Source organism: Amblyomma americanum, chromosome 6 (assembly GCF_052857255.1).
Source record: "Amblyomma americanum isolate KBUSLIRL-KWMA chromosome 6, ASM5285725v1, whole genome shotgun sequence".
NCBI classification, from domain to species: Eukaryota; Metazoa; Arthropoda; class Arachnida; order Ixodida; family Ixodidae; genus Amblyomma; species Amblyomma americanum.
This window is the reverse complement of record NC_135502.1, coordinates 180701478-180727338: the sequence shown is the minus strand read 5'-3', so window position 1 is coordinate 180727338 and position 25861 is coordinate 180701478. Positions and strand designations below refer to the sequence as shown.

At 51.0% G+C, this 25861-nt stretch overlaps 1 protein-coding gene across 1 annotated transcript in view; it reads left to right on the top strand.

The window, feature by feature from the left end:
• Nucleotides 1-25640, top strand: part of LOC144094207 (uncharacterized) — a 464015-nt gene extending 438375 nt beyond the window's left edge. Inside the window, exon 2 of the mRNA XM_077628134.1 lies at nt 22113-25640. Within this exon, the coding sequence (XP_077484260.1) occupies nt 22113-22240 (128 nt within the window). The 3' untranslated portion in view covers nt 22241-25640. The remainder of the gene's footprint in view (nt 1-22112) is intronic.
• The last annotated feature ends 221 nt before the right edge of the window (nt 25641-25861 follow it).

The window sequence follows — 25861 nt, the reverse complement described above, 5'->3', positions numbered from 1 at the left end:
CGTCTACTGCCAGCGGAAGTGAATTGCTCAAGCCGTTCAGCGCAGCGCCACCCCCCTTACCGAGGATAAAACCCGCCAACGCGCCACCGCATTCCAAAGGGCACGGCAGCAGGGCTTACACGCAGATGGCTCATCCGTTTGTCTTCTACGCGCAGATCGTCGCCAGCCTGCTGCTGATACCAGCGGGACAAGAGTTCAACCGGCCTTTCGTGATTCACCACGCGCATGTGCTACAGAACGCCAGCATTTTGCCGCTTCCTATCCTGGAACCGGCGGATGGGACCCCATCATCGTCTACTACCAGCGGAAGTGAGTTCTTCAAGCCGTTCAGTGCACCGCCACCCCCCTCGACGACGGCTCACAAAGAGACAGAAAGACCATCCGTCACAACTAACAGTTCTAAAACTTATTTCTGCTGATGATGATTTGAAATCAAAAATGAAGAGGGCAAAGACATATTATTTTACACAAACACTTCCTAAATTTCTAAAAAATTCTCCCCAAACATTCTGGCGTTATATAAACCCTAAAAAACAAGGTGAAAGACAGGCATCGCCGGAGGATAACAGAAATGCAGCAACTACTTTAAATAACTACTTCTGCTCCATCTTCACAACGGATAACGGAGAGCTACTAGGAATGAACTCTAGCGCAGGCGTGACAATCGAACCACTAAAGGTAACTGTACCAGGAGTGTTAATCCTTTTACTAAATCTGGACACTAAGGGCCCTGTCACACTAGCCCGACACGCCGCCGACGCCGACCCGACAAAGACACCAAAGATCGGCCAACCCTGTCGGCCGACCTTGTCTGTGGCAGACCAAGCTGTCACACTAGGCCGACAACGACACCAACTCGTCCGACGACCAGATGTCTTCGTAGTGTGACATGCTTTGACGCCCACGACGCCGACAAAACCGGTCTGCCGACCGTGTCGTCGCGAGATCGGTCGCTGAGCAAAAACATTCACGAGACACGAACACGATTTCGCTATAGTACTGTTTGTTTATGTTCATAACAAGCTCTGGGATAGATGAATGTCCAAAAAGGTATCATTACTGAGGATCGTTGGCCAATGCCAAGGTGCTGGTTGAAGTGATAACTACGATACAAGCAAATTTCATCCTATAGCCGCCTGCTGCTGCTGCTGCTGCTGCTGCTGCTGCTGCTGCTTCGTGCGGCTCGCCTGACGTCTGCTAGATCCGCTGCTGAAGCCGTCGCGGAAATCGAGCATAACTTTATTTTATTATCGGACAGGTTGGTGTGACTAGAGGAGTTCCTTTATTACTGCGCTGGCTAGTTCCAAAGCTCCCTGAGCTGCGGCATCGATGCGAAACCAGCTAGGCTTAGCGACGAGTACGGCAGCCGGGAAGCAGCGCAGTTCGTCGCCCTGGCGCTCCCGCAGGCGTCGTCGTTGCCGAAAGCGCGGCTGTTACGCAGGCATGGTGTCGTTGCTCGAATATAGCATGCGGCCTTTCTGATAGCATGGCTGTTTCGTTTTTTTTTTTCTTGTGAGACCGTGAAGTAAACCGAGCCTGCTCGCCGGCAGGCCAGCATGGATCCCGTCTGCCGCCGTTATAAAAATCAGCTTAAGATTGTTTTTGACGTAAGCAATAAACGCTGAGACTGAAAAATGTGACAAATGTATCATTTCTGAGGATCGTTGATCAACACCGAGTTGCTGGTAAAAGCAGCAACTTTGATAAGAGCAAAATTTCTCGCCAGAATCGCCCCGCAAGCTGCCGCTGGCCCTCCGTTGTGGTCCGGCTCGCCTGTCGCCCGCAGCGGTCCGCTAGCTCCGCAGCCGAAGGTGTCGCGTAAATTGACCGTAATTTTAGTTCATGGTGCGATTATACTGTTAACAGCCAAGCGATATTAAGAGATATAGCGCAGGCTACTTGCGAAGCGGCGTCCGCTGCGCCAGGAAGCAGCACAGTTCGTCGCCTGGCGGGACCGCGGGCGGTGCTGTTGCCGAAAACTCGCTTCTAGCGCAAGCAGGCTTTGTCGCTGCTCGTGTATAGCAGGCGGTCTTTCTGATAATATGGCTAGTTTGTCTTTTCTGGTGCGAACTTCAACACGCAGTAATCAGACCGCTGCGGGTGGCAAAGCATACACTTTGAGCTCGAGTGCTTGAGTCGAGCGGCGCAACGATGCTTGCTGCTCAGTGTGTCCCTGCTTGCAGTGGGGCTGCAATGCGCAAGCAGCGACCGGTGCATCGCGCCGGCCGAGTTTTCACACATGGGTCGCCTGCTTTACTTCTGTCGCGAGTGCGACACTGCGGAGTGCTTCTTATCAGCGCCTCTGAAGGACGAAAATTACACTGTTTCATTATAAGCCCCGAGTCTGTCGGATCATCGGAGTGCAGAGTAAAGCATGTAGTAATTATACCTAGTAAGGCTATTGAATTCCCAAGTCCTAATACGCCTTGTTTCCAGGAATGAAATCCGATTTCAGCTTAATGAGGTTTCAAAGAACTGGCTGCAGCGTAAAAATACTTCTACGAAATTCCACTGTTGGTGGAACGCCTGTTGCTGGCGTTGAAATTTAATATTTTGTTTCACTCACACGGTGAGTAGTTAAGTAGAGTCGTATCTCTATTTTCGCTGGAAGTGCTGTATAGGAAAGCGGTGCTTCAGTGTGGTGGGCAAAGCCAACCACTGTAGTCTTACTGTGGAAATAAAACAGCAGGTTAACCACCTTGGCCTGAATCATCGCTCGCTCCGCTTTTCTATGTACGATGTGCTAAAAAAGAAATAGGTGTACTTCTCTCTAAATAAAAGTAACATCTCGCTTTATTTCTGTCCCTGGTGAGACGTGTGACCACGTAATCGCGCGCCTGGTTTTATGAACCAAATTTCTTGCAGGCATGCTAGGGAATTGACACTCAACCTTTGGGTACTGTGGAGACATGCAAGCAAAGAAATCACGGGCCGTTTGGCATGGAATTAACAAGCAACTAGCGGGCGCTAGCACCGCCCTGGTTTTGCACTATTTATCTTGACTTTCTGTGCTTTTTGTTTACCTGAACTCGCTTACTTCGGTTGATAAATCATATATTGTAAGTTTGCATGATATTGCATCATTTTAGACTTGTACTACGGTGCAATTGGTCAGTTCTCTGCATTCACACATCCATGGGAGTCCTGATTTGGCTCCTGGCGCAAAGGTGCAGTGGTTAAGCTACGCGCCACTGCCTTAAGGTGGCAGGTGCTGCCATCGGTGGGGCTTATGAGACCCATGGTGTTCGTGAGGAATCTCTCGCGACTAATGATTAATGGAACTGTCACAGTGGGCAGTTTGCTCACAACCCGGTGGGCAGCTTGTAGTGACGTCACACGTCACGTGACTGAGGTGGCCCACGTGCTATAAGCAGGCTTCGGACAGCAAGGCAGCTGCTTTTCGGTGGAGTGGAAGCGCTAGGGCACTAAAATAGCTACCACAGGAATAGTTCACTCCAAACTCGGGGAGTTAGTGTCTATTATTATTCAGCCCAAATGCTGCATTATAACGACCCGTTTGATTTTGAAGTGGCAGGAATAATGTTTTGTAGCGAAAGCTACATTGGCCACGAACTCGCAGTTTCGGCGTGCTCGCATTCCCACTGTGGTCGCGCCGCACCGCGTGAATAACCGCGAGAAGAACCACGTGACACCAACTATCTAGACAACCAGAGTAACCTGGACTTGCAATCAAGATTAACCAAGGCTAACCAAGCTATGCCTTAGCTTTCGCTACCTATATCCTGGCATAGCCGAGCTAGGCCACTGCCGGTTTTTATTTTAAGCGACAGCGTAAGATCCTCATTGCAGCGGAAAGCCGGCATCGCACTGGGGGAAGACACTGAAGAAATAAAAAAAATGGCAGTGGCTTAGCTCGGCTATGTCAGGATATATTGACACGAGGATTGGAAGTAGAAGAAGAAAGAGATCGCAGCCTCTAGAAGTAGACGACGCTGAAGTGTAGGTCTGTTTCTCTGGTGCCCTCGTTCAGCCGCTGCAGTTCCTTTTCAGTGTAACAACTGTTACACATCTGGTGGAGCAGTGCTGGGTACGCTTCCCGACCTGCGTACGCCTACGAGATAAAGACTGCACTCACACCGGTCCATCAGCGCCCAAGCCGCCGCCTCCGCGGTGAGACACCTGAGTTCGGGCCTCTTGACAACCCGACGAGGAAGACGCAGCCTCGACCAACGGTCCCACCGGAAATGGCCACAGACAGTAGGTTCCCGGCGTCCATCCTCTACCACACGCCGTGAACACCGCCATCTTTTCACGCCGACGTGTACGAAGATGCGGAAGACTGGCTGGACACCTTCGAGCGGGTCGCCCGCTACAACGGTTGGAGCGACGACCGTAAGCTCCATAATGTGTGTTTTGCGCTCGAGGACTCCGCTAGGACATGGTACGAGAACCACGAGAGCAACCTGTCCACCTGGGAGACATTTCGCCAAAATCTCATAGCTACATTCCCCAACGCAGACCGCCGGGAGAAAGCTGAAGCTGCGCTTCGCTCCCGTAACCAGCGGACTAACGAAAGCGTCGCATGTATGTAGAGGACATGACGCGCCTCTTCAAACGTGCTGACCCATGGCGGAGGAGACGAAGCTTCGCCACCTCATGCGCGGGGTCAAGCAGGAACTTTTCGCCGGTCTTGTGCGCAGTCCACCGCGTACTGTTGCCGAATTCCTCACGGAAGCGACTACCATGGAGACGACGCTCCTGCAACGAGCCCGGCAATACAATCGGGATGTAAGCATGCTTGGGCCCGCTGTTTCTTCGATGCCGCTAGGGAGTGATGCGGCCGTTTTACGGGACCTAATCAGGTCGATCGTCAGGGAGGAATTACAAGCCCTCCAGCTGCCTCCCAGCGCGCCGTCTGTTACATCGCTGTCTGAAGTCGTCCGGGAAGAGGTGCGCCTAGCAGCACAGCAGCAACAACTGCCTGAGATCCCAAGACAGACTGAGGTCAGACCAACCTATGCATCTGTCCTCTGCCGGGCCCCAACGCCAGGCTACGACGTGAATACCGCGACTCACGCAGCGCAGCCGTCTGGTCTTTCCCGTGTGCCAGCTCGACCAGCTTATCAGCGGCCACGGAAGTGTGAAGTGTGGCGTGCACCGGACCGGCGGCCCCTTTGCTACCACTGTGGTGAGGCGGGACATCTTTACAAGGCCTGCCCGTACCGCCGAGTGGGTCTGCGTGGTTTCGCGCCCGACGACCCTTGCCCCCGGAATGGCGAACGACCATTCGAAATTGAAGCTCATCTGTCGGCCCGTCATAGGCCTGGGACATACGGTCGCTACGATCCTAGGTCGTCATCTCCGCTGCGTTACCGTTCCCCAAGCCCTCGCCGAGACGCCGGCTACCCTGAGCGGCGTTCTCCCAGTCCACGCCGGGAAAACTAATTCCAGCGGTCTCCGGAAGCAAGGCCGCTGCTGTCGGGAAAACTGAAGATCCTCCGCCGCCGATATACCGATACGCTGATTCCTCACCGGGGCAGGGTAGCGACAGCATCCGACGCGCTACTTCTGATTTGCGTGTGACGATTGACGGAACTGACACCATCGCTTTACTTGATACTGGGGCTGACTATTCCGTGATGAGCCACACCCTCGCCCAGGAATTGAGCAAAGTTTTGACACCATGGTTGGGCCCTAGCATTCGCACGGCTGGAGGTCACCTCATTAGCCCGGCCGGAAGGTGCACAGCCCGAGTCGGCATCCGCGGTTTCGTCTACGTGGGTGAATTCGTCGTGTTGAGCGAGTGTTCGAGAGATTTGATCCTGGGCCTCGACTTTCTACAGGCAAACGGTGCTGTGGTCGATCTACACGTGGCGCGAGTCACATTTTCGACGAAGCAAGCCGTGGCGCAAAGTAACACAGAAGGCCCAGGAGTCAACGCTCTGCGTATAGTCGAAGACGACGTAATGCTGCCACCACGGTTCAGTGTGCTGGTGTTAGTGAGGAACGACTCGTTTCACGACTACGAAGGTATTGCGGACAGTCACCCTTCGCTGTCGCTCGAGAAGGGTGTGGCTATCGCGCGCGGTCTTGTTGAACTGAATGACGGCTGTGCGACAGTTTTTCTGACGAATTTCACGAACGAAATTCAGCACCTCGCCAAGGGAACGGCCGTCGCCTTCCTCGACGACGTGGATAGGTTGCCGAATCTGTGCCCCGTACAAGTGAATCTTCACGACGATGCCGCACCAAGTAACGCCCTTCAAAAGGTTAAAATCAACCCGGAGTTGTCACCTCATCAGAAGAACCTTCTGTCGTCGCTGCTACTTGATTTTAAAGATTGCTTCGCGGCGAGCTCCAAGTTCGGACGTACCCCGGTAGCCAAGCATCGCATTGTCACCGATTCGGCCACGCCACCAGTTTGTCAGCGTCCATACCGCATTTCGCCTAAAGAGCACCAAGCTATTAGGACGCAAGTCGATGAAATGCTTGAAGACGACGTTATACAGCCGTCAACAAGTCCGTGGGCGTCGCCGGTGGTCCTGGTGAAAAAGAAAGACAACACCTTGCGATTCTGTGTTGATTACAGGAAACTGAATAATGTTACCACAAAGGACGTATACCTACTCCCGAGGATCGATGATGCCCTTGACCGACTCCGGGACGCCAGGTTCTTCTCTTCCTTAGATCTTAGATCTGAAAAGCGGATATTGGCAGATTGAGGTGGACGAGCGAGACCGCGAGAAAATGGCTTTCGTGACACCCGACGATCTGTACGAATTTAAGGTGCTCCCGTTTGGACTTTGCTCCGCTCCGGCCACATTTCAACGCATGATGGATACTGTTTTAGCTGGTTTGAAGTGGCAGACGTGCCTTGTGTACCTGGACGACGTGGTCATCTTTTCGTCTAGCTTCGAACAACACTTGCAGCGATTGCGCATTGTCCTTCAAGCTCTTCAGTCTGCACAGCTAACGATCAAGCCAGAGAAATGCCATTTCGCCTTCGAGGAGCTCCGTTTCTTAGGACATGTTGTCAGCGCACAAGGTGTTCTTCCAGACCCCGACAAGACTTCCGCCGTCTCCAGTTTCCCACGCCCAACCGACAAGAAGGCCCTCAGACGTTTTTTGGGCCTCTGCTCGTATTACCTCCGCTTTGTTAAAGATTTTTCTCGCCTAGCTGAGCCATTGACTGCCTTGACTCGAGATGACGCACCCTTCGTATGGGGAAGTGCCCAAGACGCAGCTTTCGAGTTACTCCGCTGCCGCCTTCAAAGTCCACCAATACTAGCTCATTTTGACGAGAATGCAGAGACTGATGTCCACACTGACGCCAGCAATGTCGGCCTCGGAGCGATCCTCGTACAGTGGCAGGACGGCGCAGAGCGAGTAATCGCCTACGCGAGCCGCACACTTTCTCGATCGGAACGGAACTATTCGACGACCGAAAAAGAGTGCCTTGCCGTCATCTGGGCTCTGAGTAAGTTTCGACCTTACATCTACGGCCGACCGTTTCGTGTTGTCAGCGATCATCACTCGCTATGCTGGCTGGCCAGCATTCAAGACCCTTCTGGCCGGTTGGCCAGATGGAGCCTCCCTTTACAGGATTACGACGTTACGGTCGTCTATAAATCGGGTCGGCAGCACCAGGACGCGGACTGTTTATCACTAGCGCCCATGGAACCGGCTACGCAAGACATCCCCGAAGATTGCCCTGTTCTTTGTGCCATTAGCATCTCCCGTATGGCGCAGCTTCAACGAGCAGATTCTGAGTTGGCGCCACTCGTTAAGTATCTGGAGGGTTTGAATTCTCATGTACCTCGTATGTTTCGCCGTGGACTACAGACCTTCATTCTGCGGCGTGGAGTCCTCTACACGCGCAACTTTGACAGCAAAAAAGAGACGTTTCTGCTTGTTGTGCCATCCCAGTTACGCTCCGAAATCTTAAGCGCTTGTCATGATGAACCATCCGCCGGCCACTTGGGGGTTAGTCGCACACTGGCAAAGATTCGGCTGAAGTATTACTGGCCCAATTTACTCCCATCCGTGCGTAGATACGTAACAACATGCCGGGATTGCCAACGGCGCAAATCTCCTCCTCTGAAGCCAGCCGGCTTTCTGCAGCCCATAGCACCACCAAAGACCCCTTTTCAGCAAATTGGCATAGACCTCCTCGGCCCTTTTCCGAAGTCGACCAGAGGAAACCGGTGGATTGAGGTCGCGACAGATGGTTTGACCCGATACGCTGAGACCACGTCACTTGCAAACGGTACTGCTGCTGAAATCGCCGACTTCTTCGTCCACAACATCGTCCTGCGTCATGGCGCTCCTGCAGCTATCATTACTGACCGTGGAGCTGCATTTACGGCCCGCTTCACTCAGGCTGTACTCAAGCTCACGCACACCAGCCATATACGTACAACAGCCTACCACCCGCAGACAAATGGCTTGGTAGAACGCCTCAACAGGACCTTGACCGACATGCTTTCCGTGTATATTGATATCGAGCACAAGACATGGGACGAAATTCTCCCATACGCAACATTCGCGTATAATACCGCGCAGCAAGAGACGACGCAGTTCACTCCGTTCGAATTAGTCTTCGGTCGACAGGTTACCACCCCCCTCGATGCTATGCTACCCGTGGACCCCCCTGACAGTGAGAGTGAACTTGTTGTCGACGTCGCCACCTATGTTAAGCGCGCGGAAGAAGCACGGCAACTGGCCAGACACCGCATTCACCGTCAGCAGCAGATCGATGCTGACCGCTACAACCTTGGACGCCGCTACGTTACCTACCACCCAGGCGACTATGTGTGGGTTTGGACGCCCGTTCGTCGTCGCGGGCTGTCCGAAAAGTTACTGCGCCTCTACTTCGGCCCTTACCTTGTTGTCCGCCGCCTCAGCGACGTAACGTACGAAGTTGCACCTGCCTCGCCAGCTCGTTCATCGCACAACGGCAAGCGCAGCGACGTTGTGCATGTGGTGCGAATGAAGCCGTACTATGAGCGACCCCCCGAGTGACTTTCCGGCTGCATGTAGTCATATTCCGTGATGTCAGACTCGTGGTGTACCTCTTGAACACTTTTTCTCCCCGCTATTCGGTCTGACGGTAACACCGCATCGGGGCGATGCTCCTGAAGAGGGGGCAGTGACACGAGGATTGGAAGTAGAAGAAGAAAGAGATCGCAGCCTCTAGAAGTAGACGACGCTGAAGTGTAGGTCCGTTTCTCTGGTGCCCTCGTTCAGCCGCTGCAGTTCCTTTTCAGTGTAACAACTGTTACAATCTGTAGCGAAAGCAAGTGTGAAACTCCCCGGTTGGCCTTGTTCACATATTCCACAACGTATGAAGCACAGGCATAAACGTCCACTATGACCTGCAGATCAATGTTTGACTTCAACATCGAGGCTATCCGTTACTGTTTTTAATAATTATCAATGACCTACCTTCTGGTATCTCATCAACCGTCCGTCTTTTCGCTGACAATTGTGACATCTATCGCCGCATCAGCAACAGCAGTGATCAGACAATATTGCAAGATCTCAGCAGAATCCAAAAGCGGTGCGCCGACTGGCGCTTGCAGCTCAATGTTTGAAAATGCAAATTCACGCGCATTTCACGCAAACGCTCCAATCTCTATTTTCCACACACCTTTAACTCCATAGCCTTGTCTCAAACTAATTCATACAGGTACCTCGGCATTGAGATAATGACCAGTCTAACATGGGCAGATCACATAACGAAATAATGTGCTAGTGCTCCAGGACCCTTGGATTCATCAGGAGACCACTTGCCCTGTCTCCCCCAGCCATCAGAGAACTAGCATATGTAACATATATTCGCAGCAAACTACAATACGGCTCAACAATATGGAACCCTCACCAGGCCTACCTGATTGACTCATTAGATTGGATTATGGTTTGGTTTTATGGGGGTTTAACATCCCAAATCCACTCAGGCTATGAGAGACGCCGTAGGGAAGGGCTCTGGGAATTTCGACCACCTGGGGTTCTTTAATTGACATCGCACAGTACACGGGCCTCTAGAATTCCGCCTACACCGAAATTCGACCACCGCGGCCGTGATCGAACCCGCGTCTTTCGGGCCAGCAGCCGAGTGCCATAACCACCCAGCCACCGCGGCAGCTGATTGATTCACTAGATGCCATCCAAAACCGAAGAGCATGTTTCATCACCTCGCAGTACAAACCTCGGCTCAGTGTTACTGTCATGAAATCATCTCTCAGTCTGAAATCATTAGCGCTTCGCCGAAAAATTTCAATTCTCTGCCCTCTTCCACAAAACTACTTTCAAGCACTTCGGAAGACCTCCTGCGCACTACGGTACGATCATCTCGCCGTTTATTTAATTCCTTTAGCATACAGCGCTTGCACGCCTCCACCAATGCATTCAACAAAATCGTTTCTTCCATGTGCAATTGAATTCTGGAATAACCCTACCCGAAAACATTGTTGTTGAGACTAATCCCTCCAAATTTAGGCAGCTACTCATCGAACATTTTCAAGAATAATAAAACTTTCCTATACCCGTGTCAGCTACGATGCACTGTAAAACGGCCAAACACTTTGTTGGACACGTTCAATTACTGTAGTGTGTATTTCTTTACGCTTCTTCACATTTTCTTTGGTTGACTATATTAATTCGTTTCTCGTTTACTTTGCCTAGTTTTCTCAATTTTGTTTGCCTTTTCATATGTATAAACCGTCGGACACTATGTATCCTCTCCCCTTATGTAATGTCCTATGGGAGCCTTAAGGGTTAATAAATGATGATGATGATGATGATGATGCAAGGGGTCGCGTCACTTTTACGCCTATTCTCTAGGCTAATGGCACGTTGTTCTTCGGTTTCTTGCGCCCCGCCGCTGAAGCCGATTGGTCGCATTCAATCGTTCATCACTGGCCGTCTTCAGGGAAGCGGGACTCAGGTCTCTCCTCCGGCTGCTGTCGCTGCTGCTAGCGGTCGAGACACCGGACGTTAAACGTGCCTGTCTCGCACGTGCCTGTCTCGCCACACATTCACGTGGCGTTTAGCCAGTCGTTCGGCGCGCTGTTCGTCTGTTTCCTGGGCGATTCGTTGCCTCTTCATCTCGTTCCGCTGTCGATTCCAGGCCTTCTCCACAGCTTATCAGAAATGTCGCCGTCCATACTGTCGCCTCATCTGTGGCCGCGGCGCACGCCAGCTCTCCTTTTGAATCATGTGACATCTTATCACGCATGAGACGCAGCTGTCGAATCGAGCGAGGCGAGCGCAACGACGAGGAACGCGGTGTCACGTCCTACCATACGGCGACGGCGGCGAGCGGTGCGGTGTGACGTCATGCCAGACGGCGCGGCGAGCGCGCGAAGCACAGTAAACCTTCCCGCGGCGAGGCGCGCGTTGTGACGTCACGTGCCTCAATGGAATACCGTCACGGCGAAATCGCGAGTTTGCGGCCAGTAAAGCTTTCGCTTTAAAACTTCATAGCCTGGGTGAGCGGGATCCGAACCCGCGGCAGCGCTAAAAATCATTTTCCGCTGGCCGCTGCTTTGGACTACTACGCCATCGCCACAGCTTTTATTAATCATCTTTTTATTACGTTGAAAATATATTCTATTTACATTACCTAAATTATTTACAAATCTTTTAGGAAAGGCTACGAAATACATCGCAAAAACACAAAGCAGCAGAGCACTAGGCCCTAGATAAGGCTGAGCACGTCACCAAGAGGGAATGCCACTGCGATTTAAAGTCGGTCGGTTCATATACTTCACTCACATGAACGATCAGTTTGGAGAAATCTTAACATCCTGCTTGTATGAACTGCCAAGCTCTTGAGCTGTGCTTGCAATGTCGTCGTCTTTGTCAAATGCCTGCGTTGTCGTGTGCTAAACTGCCAGTCTCTCACGCTGTAAGTCGAAAGCGTGGTCTTCATCATCTGCGTGGAAGCGTCATCAGAAGATCGTGCAGCAAACCGCACGAAATGGCGGGAGATTAGAATCAGTTAAATTAAGAATACCCAGTGCTATCGCAATGTCATCGGGTAATGGTAATTAGGCGACCTAGAAACTTTCCTTGTTCTGAGTCTTTTCTGTGCTTTTTTTATTGTAATTGTTGTGGTAATTAAAGGCTACTGCATTGTTTTCTAAATATTCTTCGCATACATTAGTTTTTGTACAAAGACCACAACGCGCTGACTCATTTTAGCAGTGCATATAGGTAACAATAAATTGCTATAACTGCAGCGCGTATGTATGCACGCAGTGCGCGCCAGAAGTAAAGGCAGAGTGATATTTAGGGGCTCAACTTGTAACTGTCTCGGTTTTGTCTCACGTATTTAGCTCTAACAATACACACACATTTACACGGACACGCACAATATAAGGATCTAGCCTCTCGTCCGATAGTGAGTTGAGGGCTTGTCTTATATGTTTATTACTCAGTAATATCGCCAAAAGTTGCCGACTGAAAAAAATTACTCGAGTTTTAAAACAACTGTTCATGAGGGTGAGGGTGAGGGAAAGGCGATGATATAAGGGCGAGGGAGGGCCAGCAAATTTTTCGAAGTGAGGATGATGGTGAGGGAGGGCGGGATAACTTTTAAAAATGAGGGCGAGAGTGAGGGAGGGCCGTAGTTTCAAAAATGAGGGTGAGGGAGGAAAAGTAAAAATGAGGGCATTTGCCCACCTCTGGTCTTGTCTCGTCCTCTGTCGGTGTTTTTAAGCGCTGTTTTCTAATACGTTGGATCACCACCTACTCGCCCAATCCTCAGTTCTTCCATTGTTAAAAGATGCATCGCAGCTCTCTGCTTGGAGACCTCGCTTTGGAAGCCGTGTGTGCATGAGATGCAAGCTAGATTTCATAATGAATTAGGCAGGCTCGTTGCGGCTGGTTTCCCTGAGTCGGTGTTTGTCCCTGTGGCGAAAAGTTTCTTTAAGATTATGAAGACTGGCGCAAGCAGGAATGGATTGGAGGACAAAGAGAGGCGTGTTGTGGGGCCCTACGTTCACAAAGTCACCCACATGCTGAAAAAAGTGGCTTAGCGGATCAGTTTACCAGTATGTGTTCTCTGCCCGCAGAAAGCTGGCTCAGCTAAGCCGTCGCATAATTTGCGAAAATCAAAGGGATGGCTGTCAGAAAACACATGATCAGCGTTTCGTGGAATGCGCCTCCAATGTAGTCTGCGAAGTTCCCTTGTATTGTGCAAAATGCTACAATGCCCAGACGCGCGTTGCGTGAACGATGGACTTTAGAGAACAGCCGAAAGATATAGATTAGAAAACTCAGGGGCACTTAGTTGACCTAAAGTGCGGTGAGGCAACAGCCTTTAGCGCGGTGTTGATGCTTGTGTCACTGATGTGTAGTCAAGATGTTAATTAAGTACACAATTGTTTGCGAATCTTAAATGCTGGAGACACTGGAGGGGGTTCGAGAGGCATCCGTCTGATTCGACCCCTTTCTGCAAACACTCACCAGCATCGTAGATAATGCGAACTACATATGCGTTGGCAGGAAGTAGCGTAGCCTTTAGCATGCTCAGCTGCGTAACGGAAGGATGGTGGTTCAAATGCCGTCGTCCACAAAGATTTTTTTTCTTGTCGAGTTTAAAAGTGTCACGGACGGACGGACGGGCGGGCTGGACACCGCGAGTATGAGCCATTAAAGACTTTCGCCTTAATAATGAGCGTGAGCGACCTGTTGTACACAGCAGGCTTGCACCAACTGTATACCACGATTCCGCGATGTGAGGATTCTGGGCAGAGGCAGACAAAAAACAGCTCCTGAAACCTTGGAAGCCTTTCACACAAAAAATGAGGATTCAAACTGTACCAGTGACACATCTGTTTATTTCTATGAGGCTGACAACTTTTCACCCCTGCTATAATAAGATGTTTCGATTGTACTTTCCTATTGCCTTGTACGCGTGCGCATGCGCAAAAGTTTTGGAAGCGTATATATGTCGATCGCTTCCACCTCCTTGAGCAGTTGTGCGTAATCGAGCGTGTTCTCTCCTGTTTCCTTTCTTGTATGTTGTATGTCTCTGGGTTAAAATCCCTTTTATTGTATTTTTAAAGCATTTGAAAACTAACCAGCGGTGGTGGTCACTTGCTGAGATCCGCTTCAGGGTTATAATAACCAATAAAATCCTCATAAAGCATCGTCATGGCCCTTGAGGGCTGGTTATAACCTCGTCTCCAGAGCCCTGCTGAAAAACTCAAACAAAAATGGTAGTGATTCCACATTGCTAAACCGAGTAGATGTGCGAAAGCAAGTGTTCATTCTTTGCCTCTTCTTTTTGGCATCTGCATGAGCACGCAACCTTGTTTCTCGCTCTTAAACTTAACACCCTATCTCCATTCGGTCACAGCTGCCCCGACGCCCTCTTCCAATCTTGTACAGATGGCGCGACGCTCCTTCGAACTTACCCCAGCTTACCGGACTTACTCCGAGGTTTCAAACAAGATTCCTGGTTGTAACCGTATTCAGTAGTGCTTATGTAGCGCTGCCAGCCGCCTTACGTGCAAGCGTGTAGAAGGCGATGAAGTGGGAGCGCTTCCAGAGAACGTCCATGGCTGCCTCGCAGAGCTGACGCTTCCGTCAGCTGGCCGCCGTTTTCTCCAGCTCGCATCATGGGGCTACATTAAATAAACGCCAATTCTTCTTCCACAACTTGCGACCGCGGACTTCCGGACATTCGACGAGAGTAACCGCACCGCCTTCGCCTCTACACCCATTCCTTCGCTACCTTCGGCGCCATGGCCACGTCACACTAGGCCCTATCCCGCCCAGGAGAGTCTGTGGGATGTCATTTCGGCCGAAGGATGAATCACAACATAAAAACGAAACAAGGGTTTATTCGATTGCCGATCACAGCGGACAAGCATACCGACGCTACGCTCGCCTCGGTAGCGGAAGGTGGACTAGCGATCTTCCCAGACGTGCAGCCTGTTTTTGTAGCCACTGTCGGTGCCGCATGCTCCGGGTGACGCAGCGGTGGTGCTATGTCTTATCGGCAACGCAGTCCAGCGCGTGGGCGTCTTACGCTGGGCCGGATGATAACAAGGTGAAGGCTGCGCGGAAATGTGCGCAGAGTGTGTCGCCACATCACCCCCCCCCCCCCCCCCCCGCGGAGTGGAGAGCCCTCAGGGCTTGTAAAAATCTGTGCAGCGTACGCGACGTCCATAGCGTGTAGGGACGGAAGCAGGCTGTGATGTCGGGTGTCGTGAATGGACGCGTGTGGGTGCACTGGTAATTTTGCGGTCTGAGATGCGCTAAGGCAAAGGTCGACTTCCCTCTGATAAAACTTCATGGCCGAAAAATTTGACGACTGAAACGCTGAGAGTGCTCTTTTGGGACATTGACGAATAGGCCATGGTCATCGACGCGTCGGAAAAGCAGACGAAGGTGCGTGTGGTGTTCGTCGACGTTACGGGAAAAGACCAATATGTCGTCAAGATAGACGAAGCACAAGTCGAGGCCTCGGATGACTTCGTCTATGATGCGTTGAAAGGCTTGTCCAGCGCTCCTCAGGCCAAAGCTCATGAAGGGAAACTCGAGCAAGCCGAAAGGGGTAATCGCAGTTTTCGGGACGTCGTCCGGATTTACGGGTATCTGCGTGTAGCCCTTCACCAAGTCTAGAATGGAGAAAACGTGGCCGCCGTGAATGCGATGGCTAAAGTCCTGTATGTGGTGAACGAGGTACCTGTCAGGAATGGTGCGGGCGTTGAAGGCACGGTAGTCCCCACAGGGACGCCAGCCTTCGGTCTTCTTCGGGACAAGGTGACGTGGCGAGACCCAAGGGCCATCGGAGAGGCGGGAGATTCCCTCACGGAGCATGGCTTCGAACTCTGCTTTGGCTATGCCCATGCGGTCCGGGGCAAGGCGACGGGCGCAGCAGAAAACCGGGGGGCCTGGGGTGGTCCGGATGTAGTGCAGAGGTATGCTGCACATCACGTGGCAACCCGCTAGGGTGCGTCAAACCGGGAAATTCGGCGAGGATTGCGCGGTACGGTGAATGATTTTTAACACCGAGCAATTCGATGCTCGGCTGGGGGTAGTCGTTCGCTGTCGTGGCGAAGAATGTCCCGTCGTCGCATCGATGAGGCGGTCGTGGCGGCAGTCCGGAAGGAAGTTGTTGTTTGCCAAAAACTGAGCTGATGATTGGCTCGCTGACGTCGGTGATGACAAAATTCCAATGAAGACCACGGCGTAGGTTTTTAAACTATACGTGCAGACGGAGTGAGCCGTAAGTCTTGATTGTGGACCGGTTTGCCGCGCTTCGCTCGAAAGACGTAGAAGGACGGGTACCTTGAAGGTGGGCTCGTGGGTAGGAGCATATGTCGAAACCGCTGTCGACAAAAAACCTCTGCTTTATAATTTGGTCGGTGACGAAGATGCGACGGCATCCAAGTTGGCAGCTCGTGGCCGTGCCTACGAGCTACTGCTGCCGTTTCCCTTATGTCCAGCGGAGCAGGGTGGTCGACATTGTCGTGCTCTGTCCTCGAAACGGCGATGGTAGTAGCACCGGTCGTCGCCACCAGGCTGCTGCGACGGAATGGTGTTACGGTCACGGCTTTGCGGTTGGCGCGTCAGCAAATGTTGATTCAGGCGTCGCTGAATGGAGCTGAGCTGTCGATTGATGTCATCGATACGGCGCGCAAGCTCTGTGGCGTTCTGAGTTGCGGCGACAGCCTGAACAGTGGGCGACAACTGCGGCAAAGAGACCTCTATGACGTGATCAGCGTTCTCGGCAAGTTGGTCGAGAGATAGCGTAAGCTGAGCCTGCAGAATTGCCTGGACGTCCGGTGGAAGACGTTGAAGCCAAAGTGCTCGCAGAAAGGAATACTGGACTTACATGTTTCTCGCGAGAGTCCGCAGTTGGCGGAGGAGCTCGAAGGCTTGCGCTCGGCAAGTTCTGCGGACTGTAGTTGTCGCACTATCTGGTCTTCCGAGAGTGAGAGGCGGCGGATGAGTTCAGTATTGAGGTGTTCGTAGAGGTTGGCGGGTTGGCAAGGATATCCAGGACCTCGTTGTCGTAGCGGGAATCGAGGTGGGCGATGACATAATCGTAGCAGGTCCGGTCTTGCGTGATGTGCACGAGGGAGAATTTGGCGAGCCATACCGCGGGCGAGTCGGTCCAAAACGTCGGAAGTTTCACAGCGATACGCCAGACGTCATGCGTTGCAGCGTGCGGGATGCCGTCTGCCGGGTTCTGACGTCCTCGGCGGAGCCGGCAGGATGCTGCTGCACGGAAGCATTAAGTGGACCGTGACGTACTTGGTGAAGCTGTTGTGCTTGCTTCTCCATGGCGATGCATTCTGGCCCGTTGTCCGGGTCACCAGATGTGGGAAGGTAGACGCGCCCTTCCCAGCCGGACAACCTGTTTTTGTAGCCGCCGTCGGTGACGCATGCCTCGGGTGACGCAGCGGTAGCGCTGGTTTTATCGGGAACGCGGTCCAGCGTGTGCCCGTGCTACACTTGGCCGGATGATGACAAGGTGAAGGTTTCGCGGAAATGGGTGCAGAGTGTGTCACCACAAGTCTATTCTAATGCCTTGTAGTGAGACTGATTTCCCTGAGCTGCTCGACTTAGCGCCTTTTTATGTCAATGACCCCCCCACTCTGGTTCGCGGCACTCGAGTCCTATTTTTACATCTACGGCATCGCAATCAAAGCCATCGGCTTCTACCTCGCCAAGAATTGCCTTCCGTGTGGCCTGTTCAAGCGCCTCCCCTTGCCACCTGTACGGCCCACTCTTTACGATAACCTCAAGGTGTCCTTCATCAGGCACTACGGTTTCGCGCTCGCACGACAGCCGCATTTTGAGCGTGCCGAGATGGCGTAAGTGGCGCCATTGCTGTCTCGTGAGCAGTTCTTCGGCACCTCGACGTATTCCATTGCTACTACCATCCAAGACTCGGTGCCACATGCGTCTCAGGACTTGGCGTCACCGGATTCGCACCAATCTCTTCACCCCTCACCGTACCCTTGTGGCTCGACTGCTGAGGATCTCCCGCACAACGGCGTGGATTGTTCAGCGCCCGGCCTGGCAGTTCCAGATGCTAGTTCCACCGTGCAGCCGTCTCCACAGCAACGCCAAAGGCCCGTCTCCATTGTTCCATCGTCTGCACCCGGCAACACGCTCTGTCCCGGCCCACGCCCACCAAATGTGTGGTCTTGGCGTTTGCGTGTGGTGCCAGACCGCAGCCGACAACTTTCCCAACCACAACTTACGAAAGGCACCTGTCATTCCCAGTCACGCACATGTCGTGCTCAATTGTCTACCTCAAAGACTTCCACTCCTGTGACGTTCCCAGCGTTTAAGCCACGGTGGCGCCGCTGCCACCGCTGCAGGGCGAATGCCGCCGGGAAACTAGGCCTGCACCGTTTCACCAGCCTTTGTCTTCTAGACTTTGCATGCCGAGTTTTCAGACAGACTAGAGCACACGCCAGCGACTGCCACCTCCGCTGTATCTTCCATCTTCTTACATCTTCAGACTACGAGCCCGCCCCCACAATGACTTCTACTTTACCGCTTGCCAGCACAATCGTACGCACAGGCCGACCTCTGCGTTTTACTCAAGCGCGACCTCCTGAAATTCAATTTTGATATTTTCTGATTGGCCATGAGACTACGCCCTGAACGTGGACTTACTGTACATACGCGTAAATAGTACTAGTGCCCCCATCAATCTCATTCACTACTCCCCCTTCCCATTTGTTTGATCTCTTTATCTTTATTTATCTTATTTTTTATCGACAAAAGGTCTAGGAGGGGGCCCAGTAGCGCCACCCCACGTGCCAGCGTATAGAAGACGATAAAGTGGGAGCGCTTCCAGAGAACGTCCATGGCTGCCTCGCAGAGCTGACGCCTCCGTCAGCTGGCCGCCGATCTCTCCAGCTCGCATCATGTGGCTCAATCAATAAACGCGCATCACTCTCCCACACTTTCGCACTAAAACAACTCAAAACCTCTACGCCTGGCTTTTTCTCCTTCCGCTCAGATGTTTGGTGCGCTCGCGTCTTCCATGCGGTCACTGTCCCCCACCCTCAACACGTGCTGCTGTATTTATGACGATATGGTCACCGATAACGATAACGGGATTGGCGGGAGGATCAGGTCTGTAGAAATAGAGACGAATGTCAATCTTCATCTTTGCTGATAATGCAACGCATAGCGCCCACTTCTCGCCTCGTCTTCACGCGATGAATCCATCCTCGGAGCGCGACATGCATGCCCGCAATTGTTTTCCCGCGCTCCTCGGGTGCCTTGTGCGCCCCCACGATACCCACTGTTTTATGACCTCTAGCGCGCCAGAAGCTTGGACGAACGCTACCATAAGCTTACTCAACAAGAAAGGAGACGTCAAGGACTTGAAAAATTACAGACCGATAAACTGACTATCCGTTGCCTGTAAGGCATTTACTAAGAGAATCGCAAATAGAGTCAGGACAACCATAGCCTTCAATCAACCAAATGATCACGCAGGCTTTCGGAAAGGATACCTGACAATAGACAAGATTCACACTATCAATCGGGTGACAGAGAAATGTGCAGAATATATCCAACAGCTCTGTATACCTCTGCAGATTACGAGAAATCTTCTGACTAATTCGAAACATTGACAGTCATGCAGGCATTGCGGGATCGGCGTGTAGAAGAGAATAAGGTAGAAATAATAGAAGATATCCATAACGGTTGCACAATGACCATCATAACCATAAATTCAGCGATAAAATTTCAATAAGGAAGGGTGTCAGCCAAGGAGACACGAACTCGCCAATGCTATTCAAAAACACCTAACAGCAGGTATTCAGAGGGCCGGATTGGGAATAGTTGGGGATAACAGTTAATGGAGAATACCTTCGTAACCTGTGATCTACTAATGGGATTACCCTGCTAAGTCACTCAGGAGATGAACTGCAAATCATTATCAATGAAGTAGATAGGCAGAGCACGACGGTAGGTCTAAAAATTAATATGAAAAAAAAACGAATGTATCAGCAGTCTCGGAGGGAGCAGCAGTTTACAACTGGCAGCAGGTGTCGAAAATGGCTAGGTAATACGTCTACCTGGAGCCGGTAATGACCGCTGATCCGGATTATGAGAGGGAAATAACTAGAAGGATAAGAGCCTGTTCACACTTGTCCAAAAATCCGGCGAACGAAGCGGATTCGGCCGCTTTTGACGCTGAGCGAGGCGGAAAGCGGCGTGGCGAAGGCGATCGGGCCACCGTGCCAAACATGGCGGCGCCCTTCTACGCAGGACCCCTCGCCTCCGAATGAATTCGTCGTTGTTGCTGCCTTTTTCAGCGCGTTCACTGGCCATAAATCGGACACCGGTCCATCGCTTTGTCTCACCTCACCTATAAGTAAACGTATAAGTGATAAATTTGCTTTATTTTTATTTAGAGTGACGATTCTGCTGCTACTAGGCTTAAGAGGAACGACGGTTTTGTTGACAGTACCAGTTCCCGTCCTGCAAGCAGATGGCCCTACTAGACTGGACGTTTTGTTGCGAATCTCTTTGCATACGCTGAACTAAAAATGGGAATGTGCCTGCGTTTACGTACGTAAGCGTGCATACGGTTACGGTACACAGACCGCATCGATTTATGCTCTTTTCTAACCATATCTGTGTACGCCGCGCGCGGTGACGTGGTGGCCGGGAAGTGTGTGGAAAATCGAGAAACGGCAGCGGCGCGGTGGTTCCGCCTCGCACGGACGTCAACACATGTGAACAGGTCCTAGTTTTCCCGGCGAGCGAATCCGCTTTGCTCACCAGATTTTTGGACAAGTGTGAACGCGCCCTAAGAATGGAGTGGAGCGCATGTAGCAGGTTCTCTGTGAACATCAATGGCAGTTTACCAATATCCCTCAAAGGGAAACTTAAAATAGCTGTATCTTACCGCTTCTCACCATTGAGGCAAAAACGTGGAGGATAAAGAAAAAGGATTCAACTTAAGTTAAGGACACCGCAGCGAGCTACGGAGAGAACATTTATTGTTGTAACATTAATAGACAGAAAGAGGGCAGAGTGTGTCAGGGATCAAACACTGGTTAATGACATCGCAGTAGAAATCAAGAGGAAGATGTGGGCTTGTGCATGGCGTGTAATACGAAGGCAAGATAACCGCGCGTCCTTAAGGGTAACAGACTGGACTGCAAGAGAACTGAAGCGTAGCAGTGGCGGCCGAAATTTAAACGGGCGGATAAAAGGAAGAAGTTTGCGGCGATAAGGTGGCCGCAGCTGGCACAGGATAGGGTTAATTGGAGTGATATGGGAAAGGCCTCTGCCCTTCAGTGGGCGTAGTGATACTGCTGCTGATGATAATAATGATTTGTTTCTGAATTTAACTAACCTGCCTTAACTAACCTAGTGAAGCCCATCGCGGACGCGCTGAATTTCCTTGCACTTTCTGACGCTCCCGGTCCTTAATCTCTCTCCATTTGACAGAGTCCTTGATGCGACTTCATTTTTTTTCGTTACGGACTTCTCGGAAACTTGTGACCTGATGGAGGGCGTGGTCTAAACCTCAGCTAGGCGGGCGGATTGAAGCTAACCAAGCACTAATCCAGCGCGGCCTTATAGAAAGATATACATGAATAAAATATAGACTACCGTGAACTGGTGTCGCCAAATGTCACGTTACGCAGCGGTGAAAACCGTGAGCGGATATTTTTTACCTCATCTTGCTCAATAAAGTTCAGTTTTCAGTTAAACATCCCTCATTGTCATTAAAATACACTATCTGTATCTATAGGGCCCCGCCGTGGTGGCTCAGTGGTTAGGGCGCTCGACTACTGATCCGGAGTTCCCGGGTTCGAACCCGACCGCGGCGGCTGCGTTTTTATGGAGGAAAAACGCTAAGGCGCCCGTGTGCTGTGCGATGTCAGTGCACGTTAAAGATCCCCAGGTGGTCGAAATTATTCCGGAGCCCTCCACTACGGCACCTCTCTCTTCCTTTCTTCTTTCACTCCCTCCTTTACCCTTCCCTTACGGCGCGGTTCAGGTGTCCAACGATATATAAGACAGATACTGCGCCATTTCCTTTCCCCCAAAAACCAATTTAAAAAAAATTAAAATCTGTAGGGGGACACTGAATTAGTGCTCAGAGTCTTTTAAGCCTTTCCTTCTTTTTTCTTATGCCGCAGTGCGCAAAGAGAACGAGGTGATGTTCCGCATCCCGACGCCCCCACCAGCACTGCTATCTTCCACAAGCTCCTCGGCCACAGCCCTTCCGGACAACTCCACTGCAGGGAGCCTCACGGCCCCCGGATGAGAGGCGCCTTCTACACTGCTTCGCTTTTTCGCCGCCAGGGCCGTCATGCTTGGGAGCCGCAGTCCTGGCCTATATCTGCCGGGCAAGCCTGGCTGCCGTCCACCATTGGCGCTTGACGCCAGCGGCTATGGCGACGCTCACAGCTCAAAGAGTCGTGGTTTGATTCACGCAACTGTCTCGAACGGCCTCGGTGCTGGCAGAACCGGACGGAGATTGCCAAGTTGCACAGAAGCGAGATTTTGGTTGCAGCACAGCAACACTGTTCCTTGTTTCAATTTTCTTTTGGTGCTACAGATAGTCCGGGCGTTTTAGCGTTAATACCAGGCCCACCACATTCGTGAGCGAGTGCCGAATTCTCTTCGAAGTGCTCATAATCCGCCGAGAGAAGCGCGCTAGTAATGTAGCCGTGATCAGGTTCTCTCAACGGCTAGCATTTGTAGCGTACATGGCTCGCGTGAATCCAGGAGGCAACCCATTTCAGCCGATAAGACTTGCTCAGGCTAAAAGCGCTCAGGAAGAGTATCGCCACACTAGCGTTAGACGCGCTGGTCTTTCCGCAACGTTGTCACAGTATTCAGAAAACAGGTGGCCCAAGACCGTCGTAGCTGCGCGTTTGTCTGTCGTTTTTTCGCACGTCGCCATGTCGTCATTTTTAGAGGTAGGCAATGCACTAAAAAGTGTCGTTCCTAGTGGCACGCAGTGATGTCTGTTGCGCCTTTAGCTGCAGCTTTGACACAATGTTCGACGAGTGCCAACGGATACCCAGCGTTGATGTCGTCAGCAAACAACTATCGCCAGTGCGCACAGACGCTGTGGCAGCCATCATGGCTTGACTTAAACGTCAACCTGTGAGGCCTGAGTCCGTGGCGTACAAAGGTTTCATGCATATCATGCGTTAAGTCTCGAGTGCTTCGTCTTTGTGATATCGAGTAGTTATCGTCGCAGCTTCTGACATCTTCGTTCAGCTGCCGAACACGCGACAATAAGCATGTGTTTGTCTTGTGCACGCTTTCATGTAGCATTAGCAGTCGTGTAATAGCGTATATTTTGCGAGGCGGCGTAGAGACCGCTTTTTTGTTGTTGCTGGTGCGGTGAATGTTATCTCCTGTCTGTTCCGCAACAAATTTTCGGCAAGAATAGTTTAATGGCAGACATTTGTGCCGAGAAAAGCGCATGACGTGACAATAATATAGAGATTTCTTCGTGACCTGTATTTGGTGGGCATGATTGTCTTCGCGCCTTCGCATTTTACAGTGTTTCTGAATGATTGTAATCAAAGCAGTAATTTGTGGAGTGTTTGTTGTTGCGCAGTTTCACCAGCACATGCAGAGCCAATATTAAGGAGCTGCGGATTCAACTGCTGGTAGCGGAGCGTGTACGATCACAAGTCTCACTCCCCAACCAGGTGACTGCAGGGATATGCGCGAGATGTTCTGGAAAAAAAACCATATCACAGGATGCTGCAACAAACAAGCCTTTGGCATAAATTGTAATTTCTTTAATAATGGACCGCAGTGGTGGCCTAGTGGTCTGGACACCCGGCACGCTTGCGGGAAGTCGGGGTTCGATCCCCAGTGCCGCCGGGTACACACTGGTTATGGGCGCAAGCTTTCCCCTGGTTTGGTGCTCTTTTTATTAAGGGTGAAATGCTCAGGAATTTGTCTTTGACCCCACCTTGAGCAAAAAGAAAATGTCTTGTGCCATGGCGCTCTTTGGCCACAGATGCCCTTGCGCCGCAAAAATCCATGATCATCAATTTTTTTAATAACATCACGGCGATTATAAACTGGTAAACGTATTGGAAGCGGAACTAGGTTCCATTAAAACGTCTCAGAAATTAACAAAGGAGGGAATAAATTGCGCCATTCTTATGACGACTGTTTTATTGCGCCAGATACAAATTCAACTGCGCTTGGTGAACAGTATGACGGCTACAACATTCCTGTTAAGATCAGCTGGCGCCCTTTGGATCCAGACATGACGCGCCCAAACTCGCCCAGCCACAGTTTCTTAAACCACGTGCAGCGGTCGAAATGCTTTGCCTCTTGGGGGTTAATAATAATAATTGATTTTTGCGGGAAAGAAATGGCACAGTATCTGTCTCATATATCGTTGGACACCTGAACCGCGCCGTAAGAGAAGGGATAAAGGAGGGCGTGAAAGAAGAAAGGAAGAAAAAGGTGCCGTAGTGGAGGGCTCCGGAATAATTTCGACCACCTGGGGATCTTTAACGTGCACTGACATGGCACAGCACACGGGCGCCTTAGTGTTTTTCCTCCATAAAAACGTAGACACCGCGGTCGGGTTCCAACACGTGAACTCCCGACCGCGGCGGCTGCGGTTTTATGGTTTCTCGCAATATTTGGAGGGTGCTACGTTAAGAATAACTTAACAGGTAAAAACTTACATGATTCTCAATGAGACATACCTTGATTACGTGGAGCGATTCCGTGAAATTGAGCGCCTTTGCGGTAATAAAACTGTCGCCTCCATGAATGGTGCTTCCTTCGCTCTCACCTCGTGTTCAGTGACTGCTACGGACATGGGAGAGAATTCCTTACTCACTAGAAGTAAACTGATAATTTTAGTGCACTCATCAGCAATCTGATTTTGATTATCTTATTTTGTAAGTGGTGACGAAAACGAAAAACAATGCTTGCAGCATCGACTGGCATGAGGAACACTGTCACAGTGTTTGCAGTTTGTGGCGTAATTGTCAACATCCAACTGTAGGTGTCAGTTAGCGACGTCGATTCATGCGGCAGCCGCATGGTTTGGCCTAACGACACAATATTTTGAGATGTACCATTATGTTGAGACTAATATGTAGTAGAGGTATGAAACCTGGATTCTACGGATCACGCTGACATTTCCGCGTTTTCATATAGGTGGCCTCAGATAAGTCAAACCTGTAAAATTGAGCATTCGAATGATTCAGTTTGAATCACCAGCGAACTTCATTCTTTGCTTAGTACCTAGGCTCATCACAGTGACGTTCAAAAATGGAGACAGGATTTAAATGCTTGTGGATTCAATGTGCTCGATTTATAACGTTCATAATGACCACACCACTCTTAACAATCTCATAAGACGCCGTAAACGGTCACAAGTTACAATGTAGGTGTGGTTGAGACATTCGTAGTTGCGTATCGCTCTTTTTCTACATCGTAAAAATCTGGCTTGTGGATGAGGGCAAGCAATAAACATCATGCGGAGGCGAATATTCGGCGTGTGTCATGTTTATTCCGACAACTCACGAAACACGAAGATGACTGGACTTCGTATGTTATGTCGAGCCGAGAAAATCTGTGTGCTGACTTGAGCATGCACGTGAGTCTGCATCAAACATGCATGGCCGCTTACGCTCGACTACAGAGTCCGATTCTTATACTTGGAGTGCCTGTACAGCTGGAAATATATTAAGGCCGCTAGACGTCGCGGAAAATGCACAAAAGAAAATAATTTTTCCGAACTAGAAAAAACCTTAAATTGGCGGCATTAAAAATGTGTCCCAGAAGTTAAACGTGTAAATACCAACAAAAACCTTTTACACGTGATGGGTCTCTGTCGCCTAGAAGTTGTACCATCATAACTGCTTGCACACATACCCAGCATTGTCGC